We start from the raw sequence: 19,745 nt of genomic DNA, 5'->3' as shown, positions 1-19,745 counted from the left end.
TTTTGACACATGCCTTCAGAAGCATCAAAGTATCATTATCATAACATTTATTTGTAATATATATATATATATATATATATATATGTGTGTGTGTGTTATATATATATATATATATATATATATACACACACACACACACACATATACATATCTACAGACATTTGTCACATATGTATTCATAATGTAATGAATGCAGACATAATTATTTACAGATTATAACGAAACATGCATCAACAATTTTAGTTTTTGTGTGAGATGTGTGCAGAATATTCAGTGTTAAAAGACTTCACTTGTTTTCAATCAGTGTCTGCAGTTTCAACACAAGGTCACGCGAGATCTTCAGAACTTGCTTTGCATTGTGTCTCTCAGCCATTTCTAAAATAATAATGAACAGAAATTGAAATATTGCCAATAAACAATTCAAGGGGTGTTGTCCGAATTAACTTCCTTTCTTCTTTTTTTTTAAAGATGGGACAGCCATGATCTCATTTTGTTTTCATTAATATACACCTGGTGAATATTTTATACGTGATTCCTCATCAAAATGCCTTCAGAAAATGTACGGCTTCATTTTAGATAACCAGGTGTACACATACAAACCTTCATTTTAAATTATCACTTTTAATATTTTATAATAGGCCTACAAAAATATTGTGTGCTTCTGAGACCTGACTCTACCCTAATGTTTTTCAATTGTTTTGTTGTTTATTTCATTTCTTTTAAAGTTTTTTTTTTTTTAAATTAACATGTAAATGAAGAGAATGCATACGTTTTATCTGGACCCACAGGCATTAATGTAATTATTGTATTTAAAAAAACCAAGAAGCCCCTCCCTCCCTACCTAATTTTTTTCAGAATGTTCGCAACTCACAATATTTTTTTTTAGATTTGTCAAAATTTAAAGCAAAGCCATTCATTTCAAACCACCAGGTAGAATAGTCTAGTAATACTTGCCATTGAAGAATTTGATAATGTCCGTGAAGTCCATGTTGTTGTCGAGGATGATATCTCGGTAGTACTCGACTAGAGCCAGCGCTATGAAGAGTACAAAGTGGGAGGAGCTGATGTACTTGGCCGCCCAGATTGTTTCCCACACGGAAAACACATCGTCATACACAAGCTCTGTAAACACAAACATATTTAAATGAACCAGATGGAAGTTTGTAATGAAAAACATATTTTAAATGAACTGTATGGTACCTTATGACAAAAATCTTTTTAATGAACCTGATGGTACTTGTATCTTATAATTACAAAAATATTTTAAATGAACCATACGGTAGCTTATGATAAAAATCTTTAAAAAAAAACTTAATGGAAGTTTATGACAAAAATATTTTAAATGAACCATGTGGTAGCTTGTAATAACAAAAATCTTTTAAACGAACCAGGTGGTAGCTGGCAACGACAAAAATATTTTAAATGAACCAGATGGTAGCTTGTAATGACAAAAATCTTTTAAATGAACCAGGTGGTAGCTTGTAATGACAAAAATCTTTTAAATGAACCAGGTGGTAGCTTGTAATGACAAAAATCTTTTAAATGAATCAGATGGTAGCTTGCAATGACAAAAATATTTTAAATGAACCAGGTGGTAGCTGATAATGACAAAAATCTTTTAAATGAACCAGGTGGTAGCTTGTAATGACAAAAATCTTTTAAATGAACTAGATGGTAGCGTGTAACGATAAAAATCTTTTAAATGAACCAGGTGGTAGCTTGTAATGACAAAAATCTTTTAAATGAACCAGATGGTAGCTTGTAATGACAAACATCTTTTAAATGAACTAGATGGTAGCTTGTAACGACACAAATATTTTAAATGAACCAGATGGTAGCTTGTAATGACAAAAATATTTTAAATGAACCAGATGGTAGCTTGTAATAACAAAAATATTTTAAATGAATCAGATGGTAGCTTGTAATGACCAAAATATTTTAAATGAACCAGATGGTAGCTTGTATCAAGGACAAAAAATATTTTACATGAAGCTTGTAAATTCTTTATTTTATGTAATACTTTTATTAGTAAACTAAATGTTTTAACAATCTGTGGTTTACTAATTTAAAGACCAAACATATTTTAATTAGTTATTCTCTTGCACTCTGTACAGCATTCAGTAATAAAAACACTCAATTAATACCTGAAGGGAGATTATTAATAACACAATACTAATATTATGCATAATGTACTGGTTGCTGTGGCAACACAAGTGATGGATGAACAAAATAAGTACACATAGTCTAAATACGAAACGTTTTGCATTCTTCCACCAAACATGTTATATAATACCTTTAGGCCACACATCACCATGTGTCGTGTCGTTACTTGCTGTAGCAGCTCAATATAATCCGCTTTAGGAAAAAGTTACTCGTAAAAAAACATACTAAAAATTCTGATATGCTTTTTGAAATCTTTCTTAGATGATTACACATAGGTTGACCTCTGTAGTATTTAAATAACCCATTAGTTTGAAGTAACTTGTTATATGTATTACTAACTGATAACAACTGTGCAAGTGGTATGGTGCCACTTGTATAACAGCAACACGAGGCAGTGGTCGGGCACAGGGGCCATTAACTGAAAACTTTCATGGCTGACCTGTGTTGATGTTTTACACGGTACTTGTCAGTTGAGAGCACTCCCTAAAATTAGTAGTTACATGACCCTCTCGACAGAAATTGTATTGAACTGCACTGAGTAATTAATGGTGGTGTGTAACCTTTACAAAATCAAATTATATAGTATAGCTTGTTTTACATAACATGTTTAACAAAAAGCCTCTTTTAAATGTATTAATAAATTGACAAAACCAGATGTTTTCAACATCTTTATTTTCTTTCTTCTTTTAAAGACTAAATAATCGATCTTGCCTCTTTTGAAGTCCAAAAGAAACCACCGGTAACAGAAGTAGAAATGGGTGTAGTCACCATGCTGATGCATGTGTTCAAATAACTCTGAATCTAGGATCTGAAATAAACAGAAACATTATATGCAAAGACAACTCTGAAAGTGGAACATGCAAGCTTAATGTAACTGTTAAATATTTGACAAGAGTTAAGTTTGTTTTGTGTAATGATACCATTAGAGCACATTAATACACTGGCTATTGGATGTTGAAAATTGTATCATTCTGACACAGTTGACAAAGGAAACCCACTACAGTTTTCCATCAGTAGCAAGGGTTCTTTTATATGCACTGTTCTACAGACAGAACAGCACATGTATTAAAAAACACACCCAAAAACCTCATTAACAGGAATGAAAAGGAAAGGAATATTTTTAATGACGCCTCAGAGCATTTTAAACTACCGGTATTTGATGTCTAACATACGGTTATAATATCACATTGGTACTCCTATTTTATAGGCATTTTTCAATAGACAGAATAGTACATACCCAGAGATTAAAGTGAGTTCCGAAAAAAACCCAATAATAAACCCACAAATTTTATCACTGGAGGTTGGGAACTGAACTTCACCATAGAGTTACGGTTGCACAATTTCCTAAAATGGCAGTCCCATTCCAAATGGAAGGAACTGGTACATACTCAGAGACTAAAGTGAGTTCCGAAAAAAAAACCCAATAATAAACCCGCAAATTTTAACACTGGAGGTTGGGAACTGAACTTCACCATAGAGTTACGGTTGCACAATTTCCTAAAATGGCAATCCCATTCCAAATGGAAGGAAATGATTAATTTAACAATTCAGAATGGATGCAAAGTATCAACTGAAATCATATTGTAAGTTTTGGACAGAGAAGAAAAAGTGTGGCCAAACAGCAGAAACCCAGAAACAATGTACAGATGATTAAAAAATCTGGAATTAGAGATAAATTTGGGAAAACTTTCATCTGTGCATACCACAGCCTTTGATCTTTTGATCTACCAGATATAGGGACATTGGCTGTGACAATAAAAAAAATCCTGCCTCCACAATGGAGGATCGACCCTATGACCCACTGTTCCAGGCAAGCACTCTACCATTGTGCTACATACCACCCACTGTCTTTCTTTTTTTAATGAAGAACAAAAACCAATGCATGACAGACAAAACCAATTAAAAAATCCATTATCTTTTTAAACATAAAGCTATGGAGAACAATGGCAGCTTTATTGAAAGATGAACAAATTGTCTGTATTGACTGAACCTGTATTAGAGATCTCATGTTGGCGAAGTGAGTGTCCATGGCACCGCCATGAGGGAAGTTAGATGACATCCTCTTCATCAACTCGCAGAAACAGCTGTATGTCAGTGCCTCTGTAAAACAAATACAAACAAGCATTTTGAGAGTACTGCTAAAGCAATAAATGTCCCCATAAAAGGCCCAATGAATTTTCGTATCTCCTAAGTGCAAGGGCCATAACTCTGTCAAAAATGGGTAAATTGCCATAAAAGTCAAACTTGATCTGTAACTGTACATGATAATTAAGGCTATCCACAAAATATCAGCTCAATATTTTGAGGCATTCTGGAACAAAAAGAAGTCTGGAAAACTACATGTGGGACAGATGGGGACTAAAACTACAAGAGTACTATACAAAACAGGAAAGTTTAATCTAAACCTAATAACTGCTCACATTAAATGACTGATGAGCTATTCTTGCTTGAAGAAAAAAACTAATTTCAAACACGAGACTAACTGCAATGCTTTTCATACAAAGAACTTAGCATATTAACCACCTAATCTATCAACTTACCATCGTCAAAAATAACAAGGAGTGGAGCCACTAAATCACACATCCCTTGGACATATCCCACATCAAGGTGCTGCCACACGTATCTGAAATGTATCATTTGAATAGCAAATGTAAAACATATTTATTAATCAACTAGCCATAATACATTGCAAACGGTCCGCGTCATACATGTCATAGGCGAGCCGTAACTGGTATTTGCCCATGGGCTCATACAAGATTTTACTTCTGGTATTGTTTTCTATTGAGTCATCTCAGAAAGACCCTCTCGCTTTGCTGTGAGTAATCCTCAAAACACTCAGTTTACTTGTTCTGAGATTCTTTTAATGATAAAAACTATTATTTTGGTTAATTTTCCTTGCAGTTGCACTATAAATTGACCCATTTTTAAAAAGTAAATCAACAAATTACTAGGTACCCGACATGACACTTTGAAAAGATTGACTTACGTGCACATAACATTGCGGAGTTTTTCCAGATTATCATGGCAGAAGTACCAGTAGTTTCGGTCACACCTCTGCACATCTTTGTCTATTCTGTGCCAGTTGAGAGCAACATCCTCAAGCAGTTCGTTCTGTGAACACAACATAAACAATAATACAGTAACACCTGTTCAAGTAGGTACCTGTCTTAATCACAAGGAAAGGCAGACAGTTTTAGCGACTCTTTGTTCCTTGGTGGGTAACAATTAGTTACCTTCCTATCACTGATTATAAAAAGAACCCTATTAGTTGCGTGATGGGTTATGGACAAAATGAGGTAGGGCATTGCTCTCTGGTAAAGCAATTGCATGATGTGCAATCGATCTAAGTCAATCCCCATTGGTGAGTTTATTTGGTTCTTTCTCATTCCTGCCAACTTGTATAACAAAGACCGTGATACGATCTTGTTCTTGGGATTGTGCATATAGAAGATCCCTTGCTGCTAATTGACAAGAGAAGCCCATGGCACTGTGGCAGCAGGTTTCCTCTCTCAATATCTATGGGGTCCTCAACCATATATCCGACACAATTTTAAAATATGTGGATTATGTTGTTAAAACATTTCTTGCTTCCTTCCATAATGCAAAATGTTAACTGTAATTATTTCTACAGTCTAGATGGTTCCAACTGATTGTAAAAGTTTGATGGAATTGAAATATAATGATTGACTGCTGATTCCAGCCACTTCCAGACCTCTCCATGACTGGCAAGCTGTTGCCAACACTCGCCTGGATATGGAACATGTTGTTTTCACATTCACCTTTCATTATTTTGCTTTAAATGGAATTTATTTCTCAGATTGGTGGAAATGCCCTACAAAGTTAAAGTTTCTCGCCTGGAAGTAATAGCATTCCAAATGGAGAGGCCACCATATCCAAATCATATACACAGGCATAAAATTATAAAGTTATTACGGCACTCTCTCATTGCTTTTTCGGCCATAGCCTTTATTGAATTTATAAGTTGTATTATTGAATGTAATGATTTTATCACTGAATTTATTATTTTTATACAGTGTTTTTTTATTGTTGAATAGTTAAAAGAGAGTGTAAAATTTTTTGGCGAAATGTGTTGTTTTCTTTTCTAAATACATACTGAATAGATCCCGCCATGGGAAGCAGGAGACGCTGGTGACACCAAGCTCTCTTTAGACGCTGACAAATGTCGACTGCCCTCTACAATACAAAACATTTACAAATCAACAAATGTCATGTTTGCTTTTGTTGTTTTTTTCTAAATAAACTAATATATATTTTTCACAATTAAAAATTACAGACATAATTATTCCAATGAAATTTATCCAATATGTTCAATATTATAAAATGCCTATGACATCTATTAAATTTCTCTGACCTACAGATTAAAATGAATTCTTCAGCAAAATAAAGAGTGCAGTTTGTATTAAAAAATGATAATTTAAGTAAAAGGTTTGGGTTTAATGAGGTAAGAAAGGAAGTGGACGGGTTGTATTGAAGACATGTGAATAAAAAGGTGAGAATATAGTGGAATGTTTAGGTTAATGAAGTCAGAAATGAGGAGGACAATATGATCGATGAGGCACAAAATTAAGTTAATGTTTGGGTTAAATAAGGAAGGAAATCAAACAGGAGGTTAGAGATAACATGATTTCAAAATAAGGCGAAATTTGCGGTTTAATATGGTAGAAAATTAAGTAAAAAATATATGTTGATGACGTGAGAAATGAAGTAAATGGTACTGGTCAGTGAAATGAGAAATGAAATAAAAGGTATAGGTTAATAAGGTGAGAAATGAAGTAAAAGACATGGGTCAATGAAGAAAAAGTTATAGGTCAATGAGGTGATAAATGAAGTGTATGGCATGGGTTAATGAGGTGAGAAATAAAGTAAAACGTATTGGTCAATGAAGTGAGAAATGAAGTAAAAGGTATTGGTCAATGAAGTGAAAAATGAAGTAAAAGGTATGGGTCAATGAGGTGAGAAATGATGTAAACGGTATTAGTCAAAGAAATGAGAAATGAAGTAAAAGGTATAGGTCAATGGAGTGAGCAATGAAGTGTAATGCATGGGTCAATGAGGTGAGAAATAAAGTAAAATGTATTGGTCAAATAAATGAAGTAAAGGTATATGTCAATGGGGTGAGAAATGAAGTAAACGGTATTGGTCAATGGAGTGAGAAATGAAGTAAACGGTATTGGTCAATGGAGTGAGAAATGAAGTAAACGGTATTGGTCAATGGAGTGAGAAATGAAGTAAACGGTATTGGTCAATGAAGTCACAAATGAAGTAAAAGGTATTGGTCAATGAGGTGAGAAATGAAGTAAAAGGTATGGGTCAATGAGGTGAGAAATGATGTAAAAGGTATGGGTCAATGAGGTGAGAAATAAAGTATGAAGTATGGTTCTATGAGACAAAAGTAAGCAAGAAGACATGATATTATCACAAGAAACAAAGCACTATGACTTCTTACTGTATGTACTAGCTACAGGTATATCTACTGACCTAAACATCTACACTAATACATTATTCATTTAAAGATAGTACACAGGTCTAATAGAAATGCTTTCCAACTCTACAAATTACTGACATTAGGCAATCCTTTAAAAAGGCTGGTTTGTTCTAACCCATTGTGGGTTAACTAGCTAACAAATAATGGGTATGAACAGGAATTCCTAGGCATCTGACTATTGAAAACTTGCATAAATAAATTCAGGTAACATATTTCCTTTTTGCAAAATCATTTAATGCATAAATTAAAAATAGTTTATGCAAAATTAGATTTGCATGAGCAATGCGCGAATGAAGCAATCATTATCGCAATTTTCGAAGACCTGAATTGAATATCTCGCCTACCATTAAAACAAATAAATAAAGAATAAAACAAAACAAATAAATAAAGTTTATAATTATATTTAAAATAATTAAATAATGAAAATAATGGCTTCATCATAGACAGATAAAAATAGGAGCAAAGACAGTTTTTAAATGTTAAAACAAACCATGTTTTTTTTAAAGGTTGGCCTTATGCTAACAAACTATGTATATATATTTAATTAGAGAAAAAATAAAATGTAAATCAAATTCTATTAAAAACTAGCAATGAAAAAAGATGAATGCTTTCATGCAGAAAAAGACCAAATGCAAAACAGATAAAAGTAAAAATAAGGACCCTAATTGGTTTTGTATAAATTACATAAAAGTCAAGTTTATCAAAACATGCAGTTAAATTTATTGAGATATTTCAACAAAAAGGCATTAGACGATTTAGAGAGCATTAAAACAAATAATGATAATAATTTTAGTTGTATTTGTATTTGGTAGTATTTCCAACATTTTATTTCTTCAGTTTGAGTCACTGCTTAAAAAACAACCAAAAACCCCCCCCTACCCCTACCCCCCCCCCCCAAATAAAATAAAATAATAATAATAAATGTACCATAATCACTTTACCCACTTTCATCACAATTTATGCCTAACATTTAGCTGTTTATATTTTGGAATGTTTGTATATTGTATTATTAAGTAACTTATTGTTTTATAGGTAATCATGATCTTATTTTTGGTAAATAAAACTGTGATTATTAATTGAAAATTTTATGGTATGAAAAATAGTATATGATGAAAGACAATTTAGATTTATACTAATTTTAAAATAACATTCAAACCATTCTGATGTAAGCAAATTTTCGTAATTATATTTTATTTTTTTATTGCCAAACGGAAATTTATCAGAATTATCCAAAACATACATCTCAAAGTTAATACATGTACATTTGTATATTAAAACAGTAGTTAATTTACACTGTATACATGTATAAAACAAATGTTTTCTGTAGACTAAAAGTACAGGTCAAGAAACAATATGCTTAAATAGCAAGTTGTATTTCTTATAAGTAACATAAAATTAACAACACATACATGTATAAAACCATGCAAACAATGATTTCAAAAAATAAATAAATACAATAAATAAATATAAATATAAATTGTTTCAAAATTAATTAAAACTGGTGCAGTAAAACAGTTAAAATGTCATACTTTTTGTAATATATAGTAAAGCATGCAGTATAAAACCAAATATTAGATGAAGCTAAATACTGCTATATTGGGATGCCAATCTACTGCATAAGGTCAGAATCATGCAAAATGACATGACGATGGCAGGATGAATGAGAGAAAGCATAAAGAAATGAGTAATTTCTGAATGAGAGAAAGCATAAAGAAATGAGTAATTTCTTAAAACATTCTGAAGGAAAGAAATAGAAAATATACCACTTGTCAAAGAGAGAAGTCTGTCCTCTTGAATAAGCACTAATTAACTTTCCTCATTTGACACAAAATGAAAACAGATTATTCAGTGTTTCTTAGAAAGTTAAATGTTAGAAAAACTCATTATCTAACCTCTTTCAAACATTCTCAGGCTACATTTGATTGTTGTTCCATATTTTTTTCAATTGAAGTATATAGCCTGTCTTTTTAGATACAACCAAGCAATTCTGTATGTGTAATTGGTAGCAACAAATAAGCAAAATAAACTGGTTTACAAGTTGTCTGCTATTTCTCCAATTGCAGGTTTGTACAACATTTGGAAAAGAAAATATTTTAAAGATGTTTTCTTTTTAAATAGGACCGAGGATGAGTGGAACTGGAAAAGTTAACATGAAGAATGTCATGTTTGAATGAGAATTCAAGATTATCAAATACATTAATCTATATGTACATATGATTACACTTCGGTGGCTTTTTAATAATTAAGTATATATTTAAATTTAGGATCATAATTCAGATTTTTACTTGTATTTAACTTGATCCGACATGTATGATTGAAAATTACAGTATGTGAGTAAGATTAAAAGCAACAATTCCCTTTCTGTAAATCATGAAATACAAGCATGACATATGACTGCACTGAGAGAGATTAGGGTGGCAGTGAGTATATACAAACTGGCCAATATTCTATACATGTACTTCATGAACATGGCTTACACGGTTGTTGCCACTCGGTTTACTTTGGTTGCTTCTCTCACTAACCAAACAAAAGAACTCAGTATACGACAACACTAGTGAGCACAAGCCATGTTTGGTCGGTTGGTATTACATTTTTTAACTCCTCTGGAGCTACATGTATGCAAAACTGATGTGAAAGCACATGCCACAATGCATGGAGTTGTGGGTGTTATCAGTATCAGTATGAACATTACACGTGGCGTAAAATTCATTATTTGCTTACCTTAATCGACAAACATATTATTCAGTGTAATATTGCAATTCGCTATGCAAGTTTCAGTTACATATATTTAAAACATTAAATGGTGGTTGGTAATTGATTTCCTATCGATTACAAATGTTGCTAATAACTTCTTTTAAAAAATACACTATAAATGATCTTCTTGAATTAGTTTCATGATTTACAGCAATAACGGTGGATGACAAAAGCTACATACAATAGAAAGAGAAGAGAAAAAGCTCATTCACAAACCAAGTGAGTCATGCTCAAACGCCGAAGTCATACCATCTTCCACGGTTAGAGCATCAGTCACGCGTGCTGCCACTGGCTCGTCTGTTCTACCCGACCCCACCCCGACATCCTCACTTCTTTCTGCCTCTTGAATCACGTTCCCTTCTTCCTCCACCACCGCACTATCGACAGACAGCTTTGTGACCACAATACATTCGTCAGCACTTCCCTCGGGATCTATTTTCAAATTGTCCATCATTTCACAATCTTCCAACGAGTCCAGTTTCGACCGGTCGGTCGACGATCCCCCTCGCGTGATGGAGTCGCCCAAACCGTCATCCGGACTGTCAGTTAACGAGCTGATTCGGCGGACGTGAACCGGAGTGTCGGTCTGCACGACCTGGTCCGATTTCTGCACGGTACCACCGAGGTCGCTAATACTAGACCGTTCAGCCGTTGGGGTGGTCATCGCCGTGGAACTCTCCTCGACCAATGTCTCGGGGTGTGAAAACTCCTCTGAGTCAAACGACTCAAAGACGTCATTGCTTAGATTCGAGTCCTTCCTCGCGAGAGGGATGTGCCCGTCCATGCTCTCCTTGGACAGCTTGGCTAGATTGGCGGCCATGATCTCCTTGTCCCGCTGTCGCACAATGGCCTCAACAGCCAGCCATTCGGACATGACTCTTTCGTATTCATCCTGAATGTGGGAGTCTCTTGTCTCTCGTTCTGCCTTCTCGCTGCCAAATTTGTAATGTCCCAGCAAATAGGGCCACACCTGTGGAAAGAAGTGTCATAGTATATCGTCAATACCATGAATTAACCTGCATTAAGTAATAAAGAGTACAGACCACAGTATCACCAAAAATGCAAAACACAAGTAGCTCAATCATTTTATTACAATTTATGCCAATGTTTATCTTTTTCCATTGTACTCTCAAAATAACCCCGACCTCTTTCATTAATATTTTTCTTTCTTTAAAACACATCAGCTGATCTTGTTTTTCACATTAATTCTACAACTTTAAAGTTATTTTAACCCATTAAACATTAATTCATGCCCTTCCCCGTCTCTTCAGCCCCTTGACAAACTCCCCCTTCCCCTCTCTCTGTCTCTGTTAATCTCTCCCATATTTATTTCCTCCTCTTTACTCACTGATTAAACACAGAATCTATTAATTAAACTGTTAGCAAGATAAATGTACTTAAGTCTTGACATTCTTCCCTTACCTCTTTCCTCAAGTCATGGCAAACACCACCATAGTATACAAGACGATAGACTTCACCAGAGTTGGTCACCTAAAAACAACACAAAATCAGTATTGAATTACCAAATACAAAATCTAATTAAGTGACTGTAATTTCATTGGCAGTTAGTGAGTGTAATGATGTTACTAACATATGACATCATTTTTATTAAATGACATAAAGTTATCCCCTGTTTTAACTTTTCCTATAGGGAGATTCATTCAGTTATGCCGGATGGAAGTGTCATATATATTTTTTTAATTTATACTGATGTTTTATAAATTTATAGACAGTTGAAGGGACAATATAATTTTTTTTAACAGCTATAGGACAAGACCTGAAGTTTCCATGCAGCCATTAAAAACATCTTCAGTCATGTAGGTATGGCTTAATGTTTAGGGTGGTGGGGGTGGTGGGTTGTCATTAAGATAAATGTATGAATGCAAAAAACATGTACCATACAACCAATCACTGCCATCGTGAAGAAATTAAAATAAAATTTTATTATAAGAGAGTAATGCCTGTTATATCAAATATTTTATGTGAATGAATATGCAAAATTGAGATTGATTGCCCACTTGACATCTGATGTGCATATACAAACTTGGTGACAACAGTTTTCAATTTTAACTTACATGCATTAAATTTGACTGGGAATATTAATTATGATTCTAAACGTACCACTCCATTGTTATTGAGTTCTTGCCAGAGTTCTTTAGTGAGCCCACCAATGGCGTCGTATGGGATATCTGAAGGTACTATTTTCCCATTCACTAATCCCGATAGGTGTGTGCGAACAGTCTTCAGGTGACGACAATGTGCAAGCCCTGAAATACGTATTGATAAACATTTACAACTTGAATAGAATGGAACATGTGTTTACAGTTAGGTCAGCATATTTTCAACTTAACTACATGGTTGTTTAACAAGCTATCTTGACACGTTCTGGACAATAAAAGTTACAGCTTATTATATTTAATAATGGCCGTAGATATTAGACACCTGAACACAAATAAGTGAAAGTAAGCCTGGCTTTAGACAACACAAGACACAGTCATAATAATAAATATTTTCCTGCACTTCGGTGTGTAAAAACAAACTGCATTAATGAAAAGATAAAGCAGTAATACTATATACTTACAACCATAAAATGCCCTGGATATGATCTGCTTCCTCATTGTATCACACAGCTGTTTAATATGAGCTCTAAAACCAAGAAGAAGAAACAGTTAATGATTGCAACAAAAAAAAAAGATACAATACAAAGTATAAAAAAACATGTGTATTTTGTACAGAAACAGCTCATGATAACCACAGATAGCGAGAACACGTAAGTTTATTAAAATTACTGACATGTTTGTTGGTGGCAGGCTTCCAACAATTGAAAATTAGTGTGACCCACTTATCGGTTATGCAGAAATAAATCCAAGTAAATCCATTTCCTTTTGCATAATATCCAAGTTAATATTGCACCAAATTTCGCGCGAATAAAAAATTGGTTATTAAGATTCGCACGAGCAATGAGTGAGCAAAACAATTATTCTGGCAATTTTTTTAGGCCTGGATTGCCCCCAGTAGATTAGTTTATTTCCTCCGGTCCAGCCTGTGCCACATCACTGATACATCAACGGCAATGTACTCTTTTGTGTATGGGAAAGGAACGACACACTCAACACATTTTATTTACGGTTATATGGCTTAAGACATATGGTTAAGGACCATACAGATATTGAGAGAGGAAACCCATTGTCGCCACTTCATGGGCTACTCTTTTTCGATTAGCAGCAAGGGATCTTTTATATGCACCATCCCACAGACAGAATAGTACATACCACGGCCTTTGTTACACCAGTTGTGGAGCACTGGCTTGAACAAGAAATAGCCCAAATGGCCCACCAATGGGAATCGATCCTAGACCGACTGTGCATCAAGTGAGGGCTGTACCACTGGGCTATGTCCTGCCTGTGTATGGGAAAGTTCATATAAAAGATCTCTTGCTGCTTTATTGATAGGAGTAACCCATGTTAACCAAATGTTTAAATAACCATGTCAGACACCAAATACATGCAGCCATAGTTTAAAATGTGCCGAGATGTCGCTACACAAATATTCTTTTCCTTTCATTTTAGTGACATGATGTTACAATATGGTCAGAAAGTGGTTAGTGAAATGTAACTCAGAAACTTAACTGTCACCTCACTATAGGCTGGATTAGGGCCTCCATGAGTCCTAACATATTGGACTCGAGTACTCGAGGGTCAAACTTGACCTGGACTCGAGTACCCGCCACTTACACTAGATGATGATGAGATTAAGGAGTAAAGTAAAATAGCATTATGGATCTTAATTCCAGCGCTGGATATGGATGCCAAATCATGCCACTGTATTGCATTTAGAAACCAGTTGATATATTCAGTATTGTGATGGCTGGATGGCCAGTTTAAAAAGAGAAACTAGTGCATGATTATATAAGCATTGTATAACCTATACCATTGATTATTTACAGCTGAAATTATTGTCCTACATTGTCCATTGTATTATAGTTGATCATATATTCCAATTTGTACGGGTACTCCAGTCCTATGAACAGACTTGCAAAACTCGACCCATGACCAAACACTCCTAGAGACCCTACACTAGAATATAAACTTCATATTTCTATATAGCATTAAACCTCATATCCGTACCAAAAAATAACAACATACAAATAAAACATTAAACACACAGCACAAGGGCTGTTCCAAAAAAGGATCACATGAATGGGATGGGATGTGAGAGAAGGAAGACAGGGGTGTAGGAGACAAGTATGGTATGCAATAACTATCTTGTAAGTCACTAAATAAAATTAAATAACTAATGTATTCAAATGAGATGCAATTATAAACTATGTTTTTTTTGTCTATATATAGAAGTTCAAGGGGCCATTGGCCTCCAGGATGAGTAAAGTTAGAGGTGATTTAGGAGCCATAGACGATATTAATTATGTTTTCTAGGAGCTTACTAAAACTGTGATCACCATTACTGACAGGGCAACAGATTATTTTAACTCCTGTCTAGGACTTACAGTTCATGAGAATAAATCTGAAAAGTTAACACTGAGTTAAACACAAAAGCTGACATGATGGTTGTCTTCATCTTAACTTTAATCTTCAAAGTGAGACATAAATTATCATATTCTTTTTCTTTTTTTTCTTTTTTTTAAATACTTTGGAGGTGCCATCCAAGCCACATGATCTTTTTTGGAACAGGCAGGGAGAATAAAATAAAAATAGTAGAATTAAAAGATAACACTTTATTTTCACACCAAACTGTGGAAAGGACAAACGAAAAACAATTTACAAAGTTGTTGTAGAAACAAAAAGGTAGAAACATGTTTACATGACACCCTTCCCGACATAAAACAGAATTTTTGGCAATAAAAAATATATAAATATTTAATTTTCATACCTAAAACATGCATGTATAGTATTAAAATTGCATTACTGAGCAAGTCAATATTGGCTAAAGCACACCTTATTTTAAAACATTTTTAATTACATTTTCTGAAGAAAAAAAAAAGTCCAAACATCACCGACAGAATAAAAAATATTCAGCTCTATTATATATTCAGATAAGACACATTTTGTTTTTGAGGTCATCACACATTTTTGTTTACAGAGTAAGAGAGAAAAATTACCTCAAAGGTTACGAAAACTTACAATTTCTCTTGTCAAAGTTTGAATACATGCACAAGTAACAGAGAAGGATCTGCCACCCACAGGTCGTGTCCATAGAGAGGTGTGTAAACCAAGTGTCCAGCAATGAACAACGACACATACAGGTACCTGTGGCTGGGCCCGCCCTGGACCATGGTCTGCGACAGACAGGTGTTGTTCTGGACTTCCTGCGACTTGGCGTACGACTGCATCGACGACTGGGTCAGCGGACTCGGTGGTAGCTGGCGCCGCACGGCCCATGGGGACTGATCCGTCGTCAGTTTCGCTTTCGGGTCCATCATTTCTGGAGCTGCAAGTGTGGTGCATGAATGACGAATGTTTAATGACACCCCAGCACAAAAATAAACATCGGTTGTTGGGTGTCAAACAAGGGTAAGTTACTTTAAAAGATTTTGTATTATCTAATATTTACAGAAAATATTTAGAAGAACAAACATTTTGAGAGTACTATTAAATTAAAATGAATATATTCCCTAGATCGGGCCCATCAAATGTTCATTCTCCAAAGTTCAAGGGCCATAATTTTGACAAAAATGGGTAAATCACCATGAAAGTCAAAACTGATCTGTAACTGTACATGATAAGGCTATACACAAAATTCCAGCCCAATACTCTGGAAAACTGTATGTGGGACAGACAGATGGACAGACAGACAGACAGACAGACATGAAATCTATAGTCCCTCCTCTCTGGTTGGACCAACAGGAGAATAATAAGATCCACTTGAGAACTTGAATGAAGAATACTTTTTTTAAACTTGGTTTACAGTTATTTAAAAATTGAATAAAGAGTAATGCTAGGTTGAAACTACCAACTGGCAGCAGAAAGTTGCCCAACTCGACAATTAGACTGTAATTTCCCCAACTCCCTACTTAGAAGGGTGTGCTCAGACTAACAACTGGCATTGAGTTGTAATGCACACTCAAACTAGCAAGAAATGTCGGGCTCCATTCATTTCTTTAATCGGATACGGCAGCCGTCGTAGAAGTCATAAGAGTGCTGTCACTAACAACTGGACATTCATAAAAGTCATGAGAGCAGAAATTTGGCCAACTTTCTGCTGGCAGTTGGTAGTCTGAACCTACCATTAGTCAAGACATTTTAAAACCTGGATGATGTGTAAGTCAAGACATTCTAAACCTAGAATAAATAATAAGTCAAGTAATTTTGGAACTTGGATAAAGAATAAAATGGGAGCGGTAGGGGGAAATCAAGAATCAACAGAATCTCGACTTACTAATAGAATTTGGTCTGAACGTTGAAATGATTCGAAATACGTAATCTGTCGCTTCCTCCTCATCGGCACTTGAACTGCTACTTCCCAGACTTCCCTCATTTGAGAGCTGACTTCCTTTTCGCTTCATTTTAGGAAAGACTTTGCCTGTTTTTGTCAAATACAACATGCAACATGTTTAATATAGATGTACTTTCAAATACGTTAATATAGTGGAGTAGTTGTAAAAGAGGACCATCTAAACTGGACAACATCCTCGTCTTTATAAAGGAAAGAGAAAAAAAAGGTAAATGTCTGTTTAATGACATCTCATCTCATGGATTAATCAGCAACTATAAGGCATCAAAACATATTATGGTAAAACATGGACAACAATTTGAAGAGAAGAATCACATTAATACCGCATGTGCTCTTCCCTAGAGCTGTAACTGTGAACAGACGTACTAACATTTGGGGCTTATAATAATGAAAGGTGATTTAGCTTTTGGCCATATATTACTAAATGTTTATAGTGTTAAAAAATAATACTGGAATAGAGATTTTTTTTTTAAATTTCAAGATTAGGTAGAAGTCGATTTGAAAGTTAAATTTTAAATATATGTACATAACATTGTACATTTGACAAAAAGTAACAATTTTTATAGTACTCAATTTCAAAAATAAATTTCTTAAAATAAAAATCCTGGCATTTAATTTTTTTTTTTTAAAGGAGGAAACAAAATCATGCAATATCTTAAAACATAGGTTGTCAATTGTTCTTGTTTTTCACGTATTAGTGTAAATACAATAATAACATTAATACCGTTCATACTAGTCATTTACAGACTAGTGCATATACATGTATTTCACCATTACAAAATCATCAGAAATATCAAACTTATACATACATATATAAGAAACATTGAAATAAACCCAACTCTTAACAAATTCATTGTGAATTATTAGTATATACATGACAGCATGCAATTAATTTAACTTCTGAAACAATTAATAAAGATAAAAAAATACACATTATTTTTTTCATTGTAGTAAGGCCAGTATTTTTTAATTTTTAGGTTTACGAGCAAGAACTTTTGTGCACAAAGGTAGGAGGAAGGAAAAAAAACCCCAAAAAAACCTGTTTGGGGTGTATCAGTAGGGGTGATTTTTTTTTTAATATGGCTACTTTAATAGATGTGGATTCTTTGTAACAAAATAAGATTGACAAGGCATCTCTGTGCGCAACCGTGCAGTGCATAAAAATCGGAGCAAAATAGCGAATCGGACCAAAAGAGAGCGACCGAAGACAAATTAACAATTTGTATCTACAACGGTATATTTATTGATGAAATAAGTGTTATTTCTCACTGTTACCTTACGAAATGCGCCACAATAGACTAGAATGGTAACTTTTTTTTTCTTTAGAGCTATTTGTGGAAGTTGGTGGCAAAAAAATAAAAAAAAGTATTTGAGCAAAATTTATGTCGGTGGGTTCGTAAACCGAATAATAAAAAAATACTGGCCTAAATATACTGGACAAAGTTATCGACCAATGCTAAACATCACTTCAACATTAATAAAAAATATTATGTTTGCATTGTAATGCTGCTGCCAAGCAACGAGTGTAATATTGAAACTGCTCTTGTCAGTTCTTGTTTTTACGAGTTATTGGCAATTAACCCAGCTGCCAGCACTAATTTATCCACCTGGTTTTGGTGACCAACTACTGTCAGACTTCGTTAAAACAACCACCTTTGTTCCATCTAATATGTCTGCCACTGTAACAATAGTGTGGGAAAATATGATATTTATATGCAACCGTTCTTTGTAAACCATGTGAGTAATAACTTGTAATATAAATACAAAATTACTGGATGCAAAATCGATTTGATTTACCATATTATAAATATTAGGACAAGAACTATATTGGTTATGTGGATATTTAAAGCCAGAAAATATTATTAGTATGTCATTTTAATTATTAAAAAAGGTCTATTAGCAAAATATATGTTATAATAGCCACAGAGTCAGGAAAGTATGTTTAACAGGAAGGGTTGTCTGTAATATTAGTTTCCACTGTATTCATAAAGTTCACTTTGTCCAGTATATTTGCAAAAACCAAGAGCTGCAATAGAGTACTGACCTTTCACCGATTATAAAAAAGGGGGTGAAAAAGTAATTTTATTTTAAAATGACTAAAATTGCTATACCCCACCCACACAAAAAAAAAAAAAAAAAAAAGAAAGAAAATAGATAAAAACAGAAACAGCAAGACATATTCTAAAGTACAATAACATAAACGTCTACTACAGACTATAACTAGACTAGTGAAAAGCTAAACACTTTTCGTGTTTCTACGCACTTAGATCAATTGAAGTTAGTATAAGCAAAAAAGCTAATGTGTTGTGTTAATTGCACTGCACATAAAATACTAGTAAGCTGACCATTTTTGAAATAGTAATTTGTGAAGTATAACAAAATATGTTTACATTAGTTACAAGTATTTTATAAAACAGTTATCATTACTAGAAGCTTGTGTCATGTCAAAGCTGTAATTAATTACTAATGCCAATACTCTTCATTATCGAACTACCTGTTCTTTAGTATAGCAACGTTTTTTAAATGATAAAATAAGATGATAATTATGAGCCATTTTTCAAATTTTAACTCACAAATTTCCATATTTGCATAACGGGAGATAACCAACTAACTGGAAACCTAATGTACTGTGCAACATCACATGCAATGTATTTACTCTGACATGAGTTATTTCCCTTAATATTGTTAATTACTACTCTGGCGATATATTTGTTAATTTACACAGTAAATATTTTCAATAACTTGATGTATTATTATCAAATTTTGCGCAACAAAACTGAAAAAATATATTCAAATATTTATTTCAGGAACTATAAACATTTTACACCATCTTTTTTTAAGGTTTATAAAATAG

The 19,745-nt window shown here is 33.8% G+C and overlaps 1 protein-coding gene across 8 annotated transcripts in view; it reads right to left on the bottom strand.

Annotated features, from left to right (window-relative positions):
• Window positions 1-269: 269 nt before the first annotated feature.
• The window catches only part of LOC121367658 (small G protein signaling modulator 1-like), an 81,832-nt gene continuing 62,356 nt past the window's right edge, over window positions 270-19,745 (bottom strand). For 3 of the 8 annotated variants that reach the window (XM_041491956.1, XM_041491960.1, XM_041491958.1), the window contains 13 exons: window positions 16,817-16,960; window positions 15,682-15,868; window positions 13,005-13,069; window positions 12,545-12,690; window positions 11,846-11,914; window positions 10,640-11,393; window positions 6,278-6,357; window positions 5,150-5,274; window positions 4,704-4,786; window positions 4,154-4,263; window positions 2,875-2,971; window positions 955-1,122; window positions 270-375 (listed from right to left, as the gene is read on the bottom strand). In XM_041491956.1, coding sequence (XP_041347890.1) covers window positions 287-375; window positions 955-1,122; window positions 2,875-2,971; window positions 4,154-4,263; window positions 4,704-4,786; window positions 5,150-5,274; window positions 6,278-6,357; window positions 10,640-11,393; window positions 11,846-11,914; window positions 12,545-12,690; window positions 13,005-13,069; window positions 15,682-15,868; window positions 16,817-16,960 — 2,117 coding nt within the window. In that variant the 3' untranslated portion in view covers window positions 270-286. The remainder of the gene's footprint in view (window positions 376-954; window positions 1,123-2,874; window positions 2,972-4,153; window positions 4,264-4,703; window positions 4,787-5,149; window positions 5,275-6,277; window positions 6,358-10,639; window positions 11,394-11,845; window positions 11,915-12,544; window positions 12,691-13,004; window positions 13,070-15,681; window positions 15,869-16,816; window positions 16,961-19,745) is intronic. The other 5 variants (XM_041491959.1, XM_041491962.1, XM_041491964.1 and 2 more) reach the window with 4 other exon arrangements.

This window comes from Gigantopelta aegis, chromosome 3, assembly GCF_016097555.1.
Source record: "Gigantopelta aegis isolate Gae_Host chromosome 3, Gae_host_genome, whole genome shotgun sequence".
NCBI classification, from domain to species: Eukaryota; Metazoa; Mollusca; class Gastropoda; order Neomphalida; family Peltospiridae; genus Gigantopelta; species Gigantopelta aegis.
The sequence above is the reverse complement of the archived record's forward strand: the minus strand, read 5'-3'. Positions and strand labels throughout refer to the sequence as shown.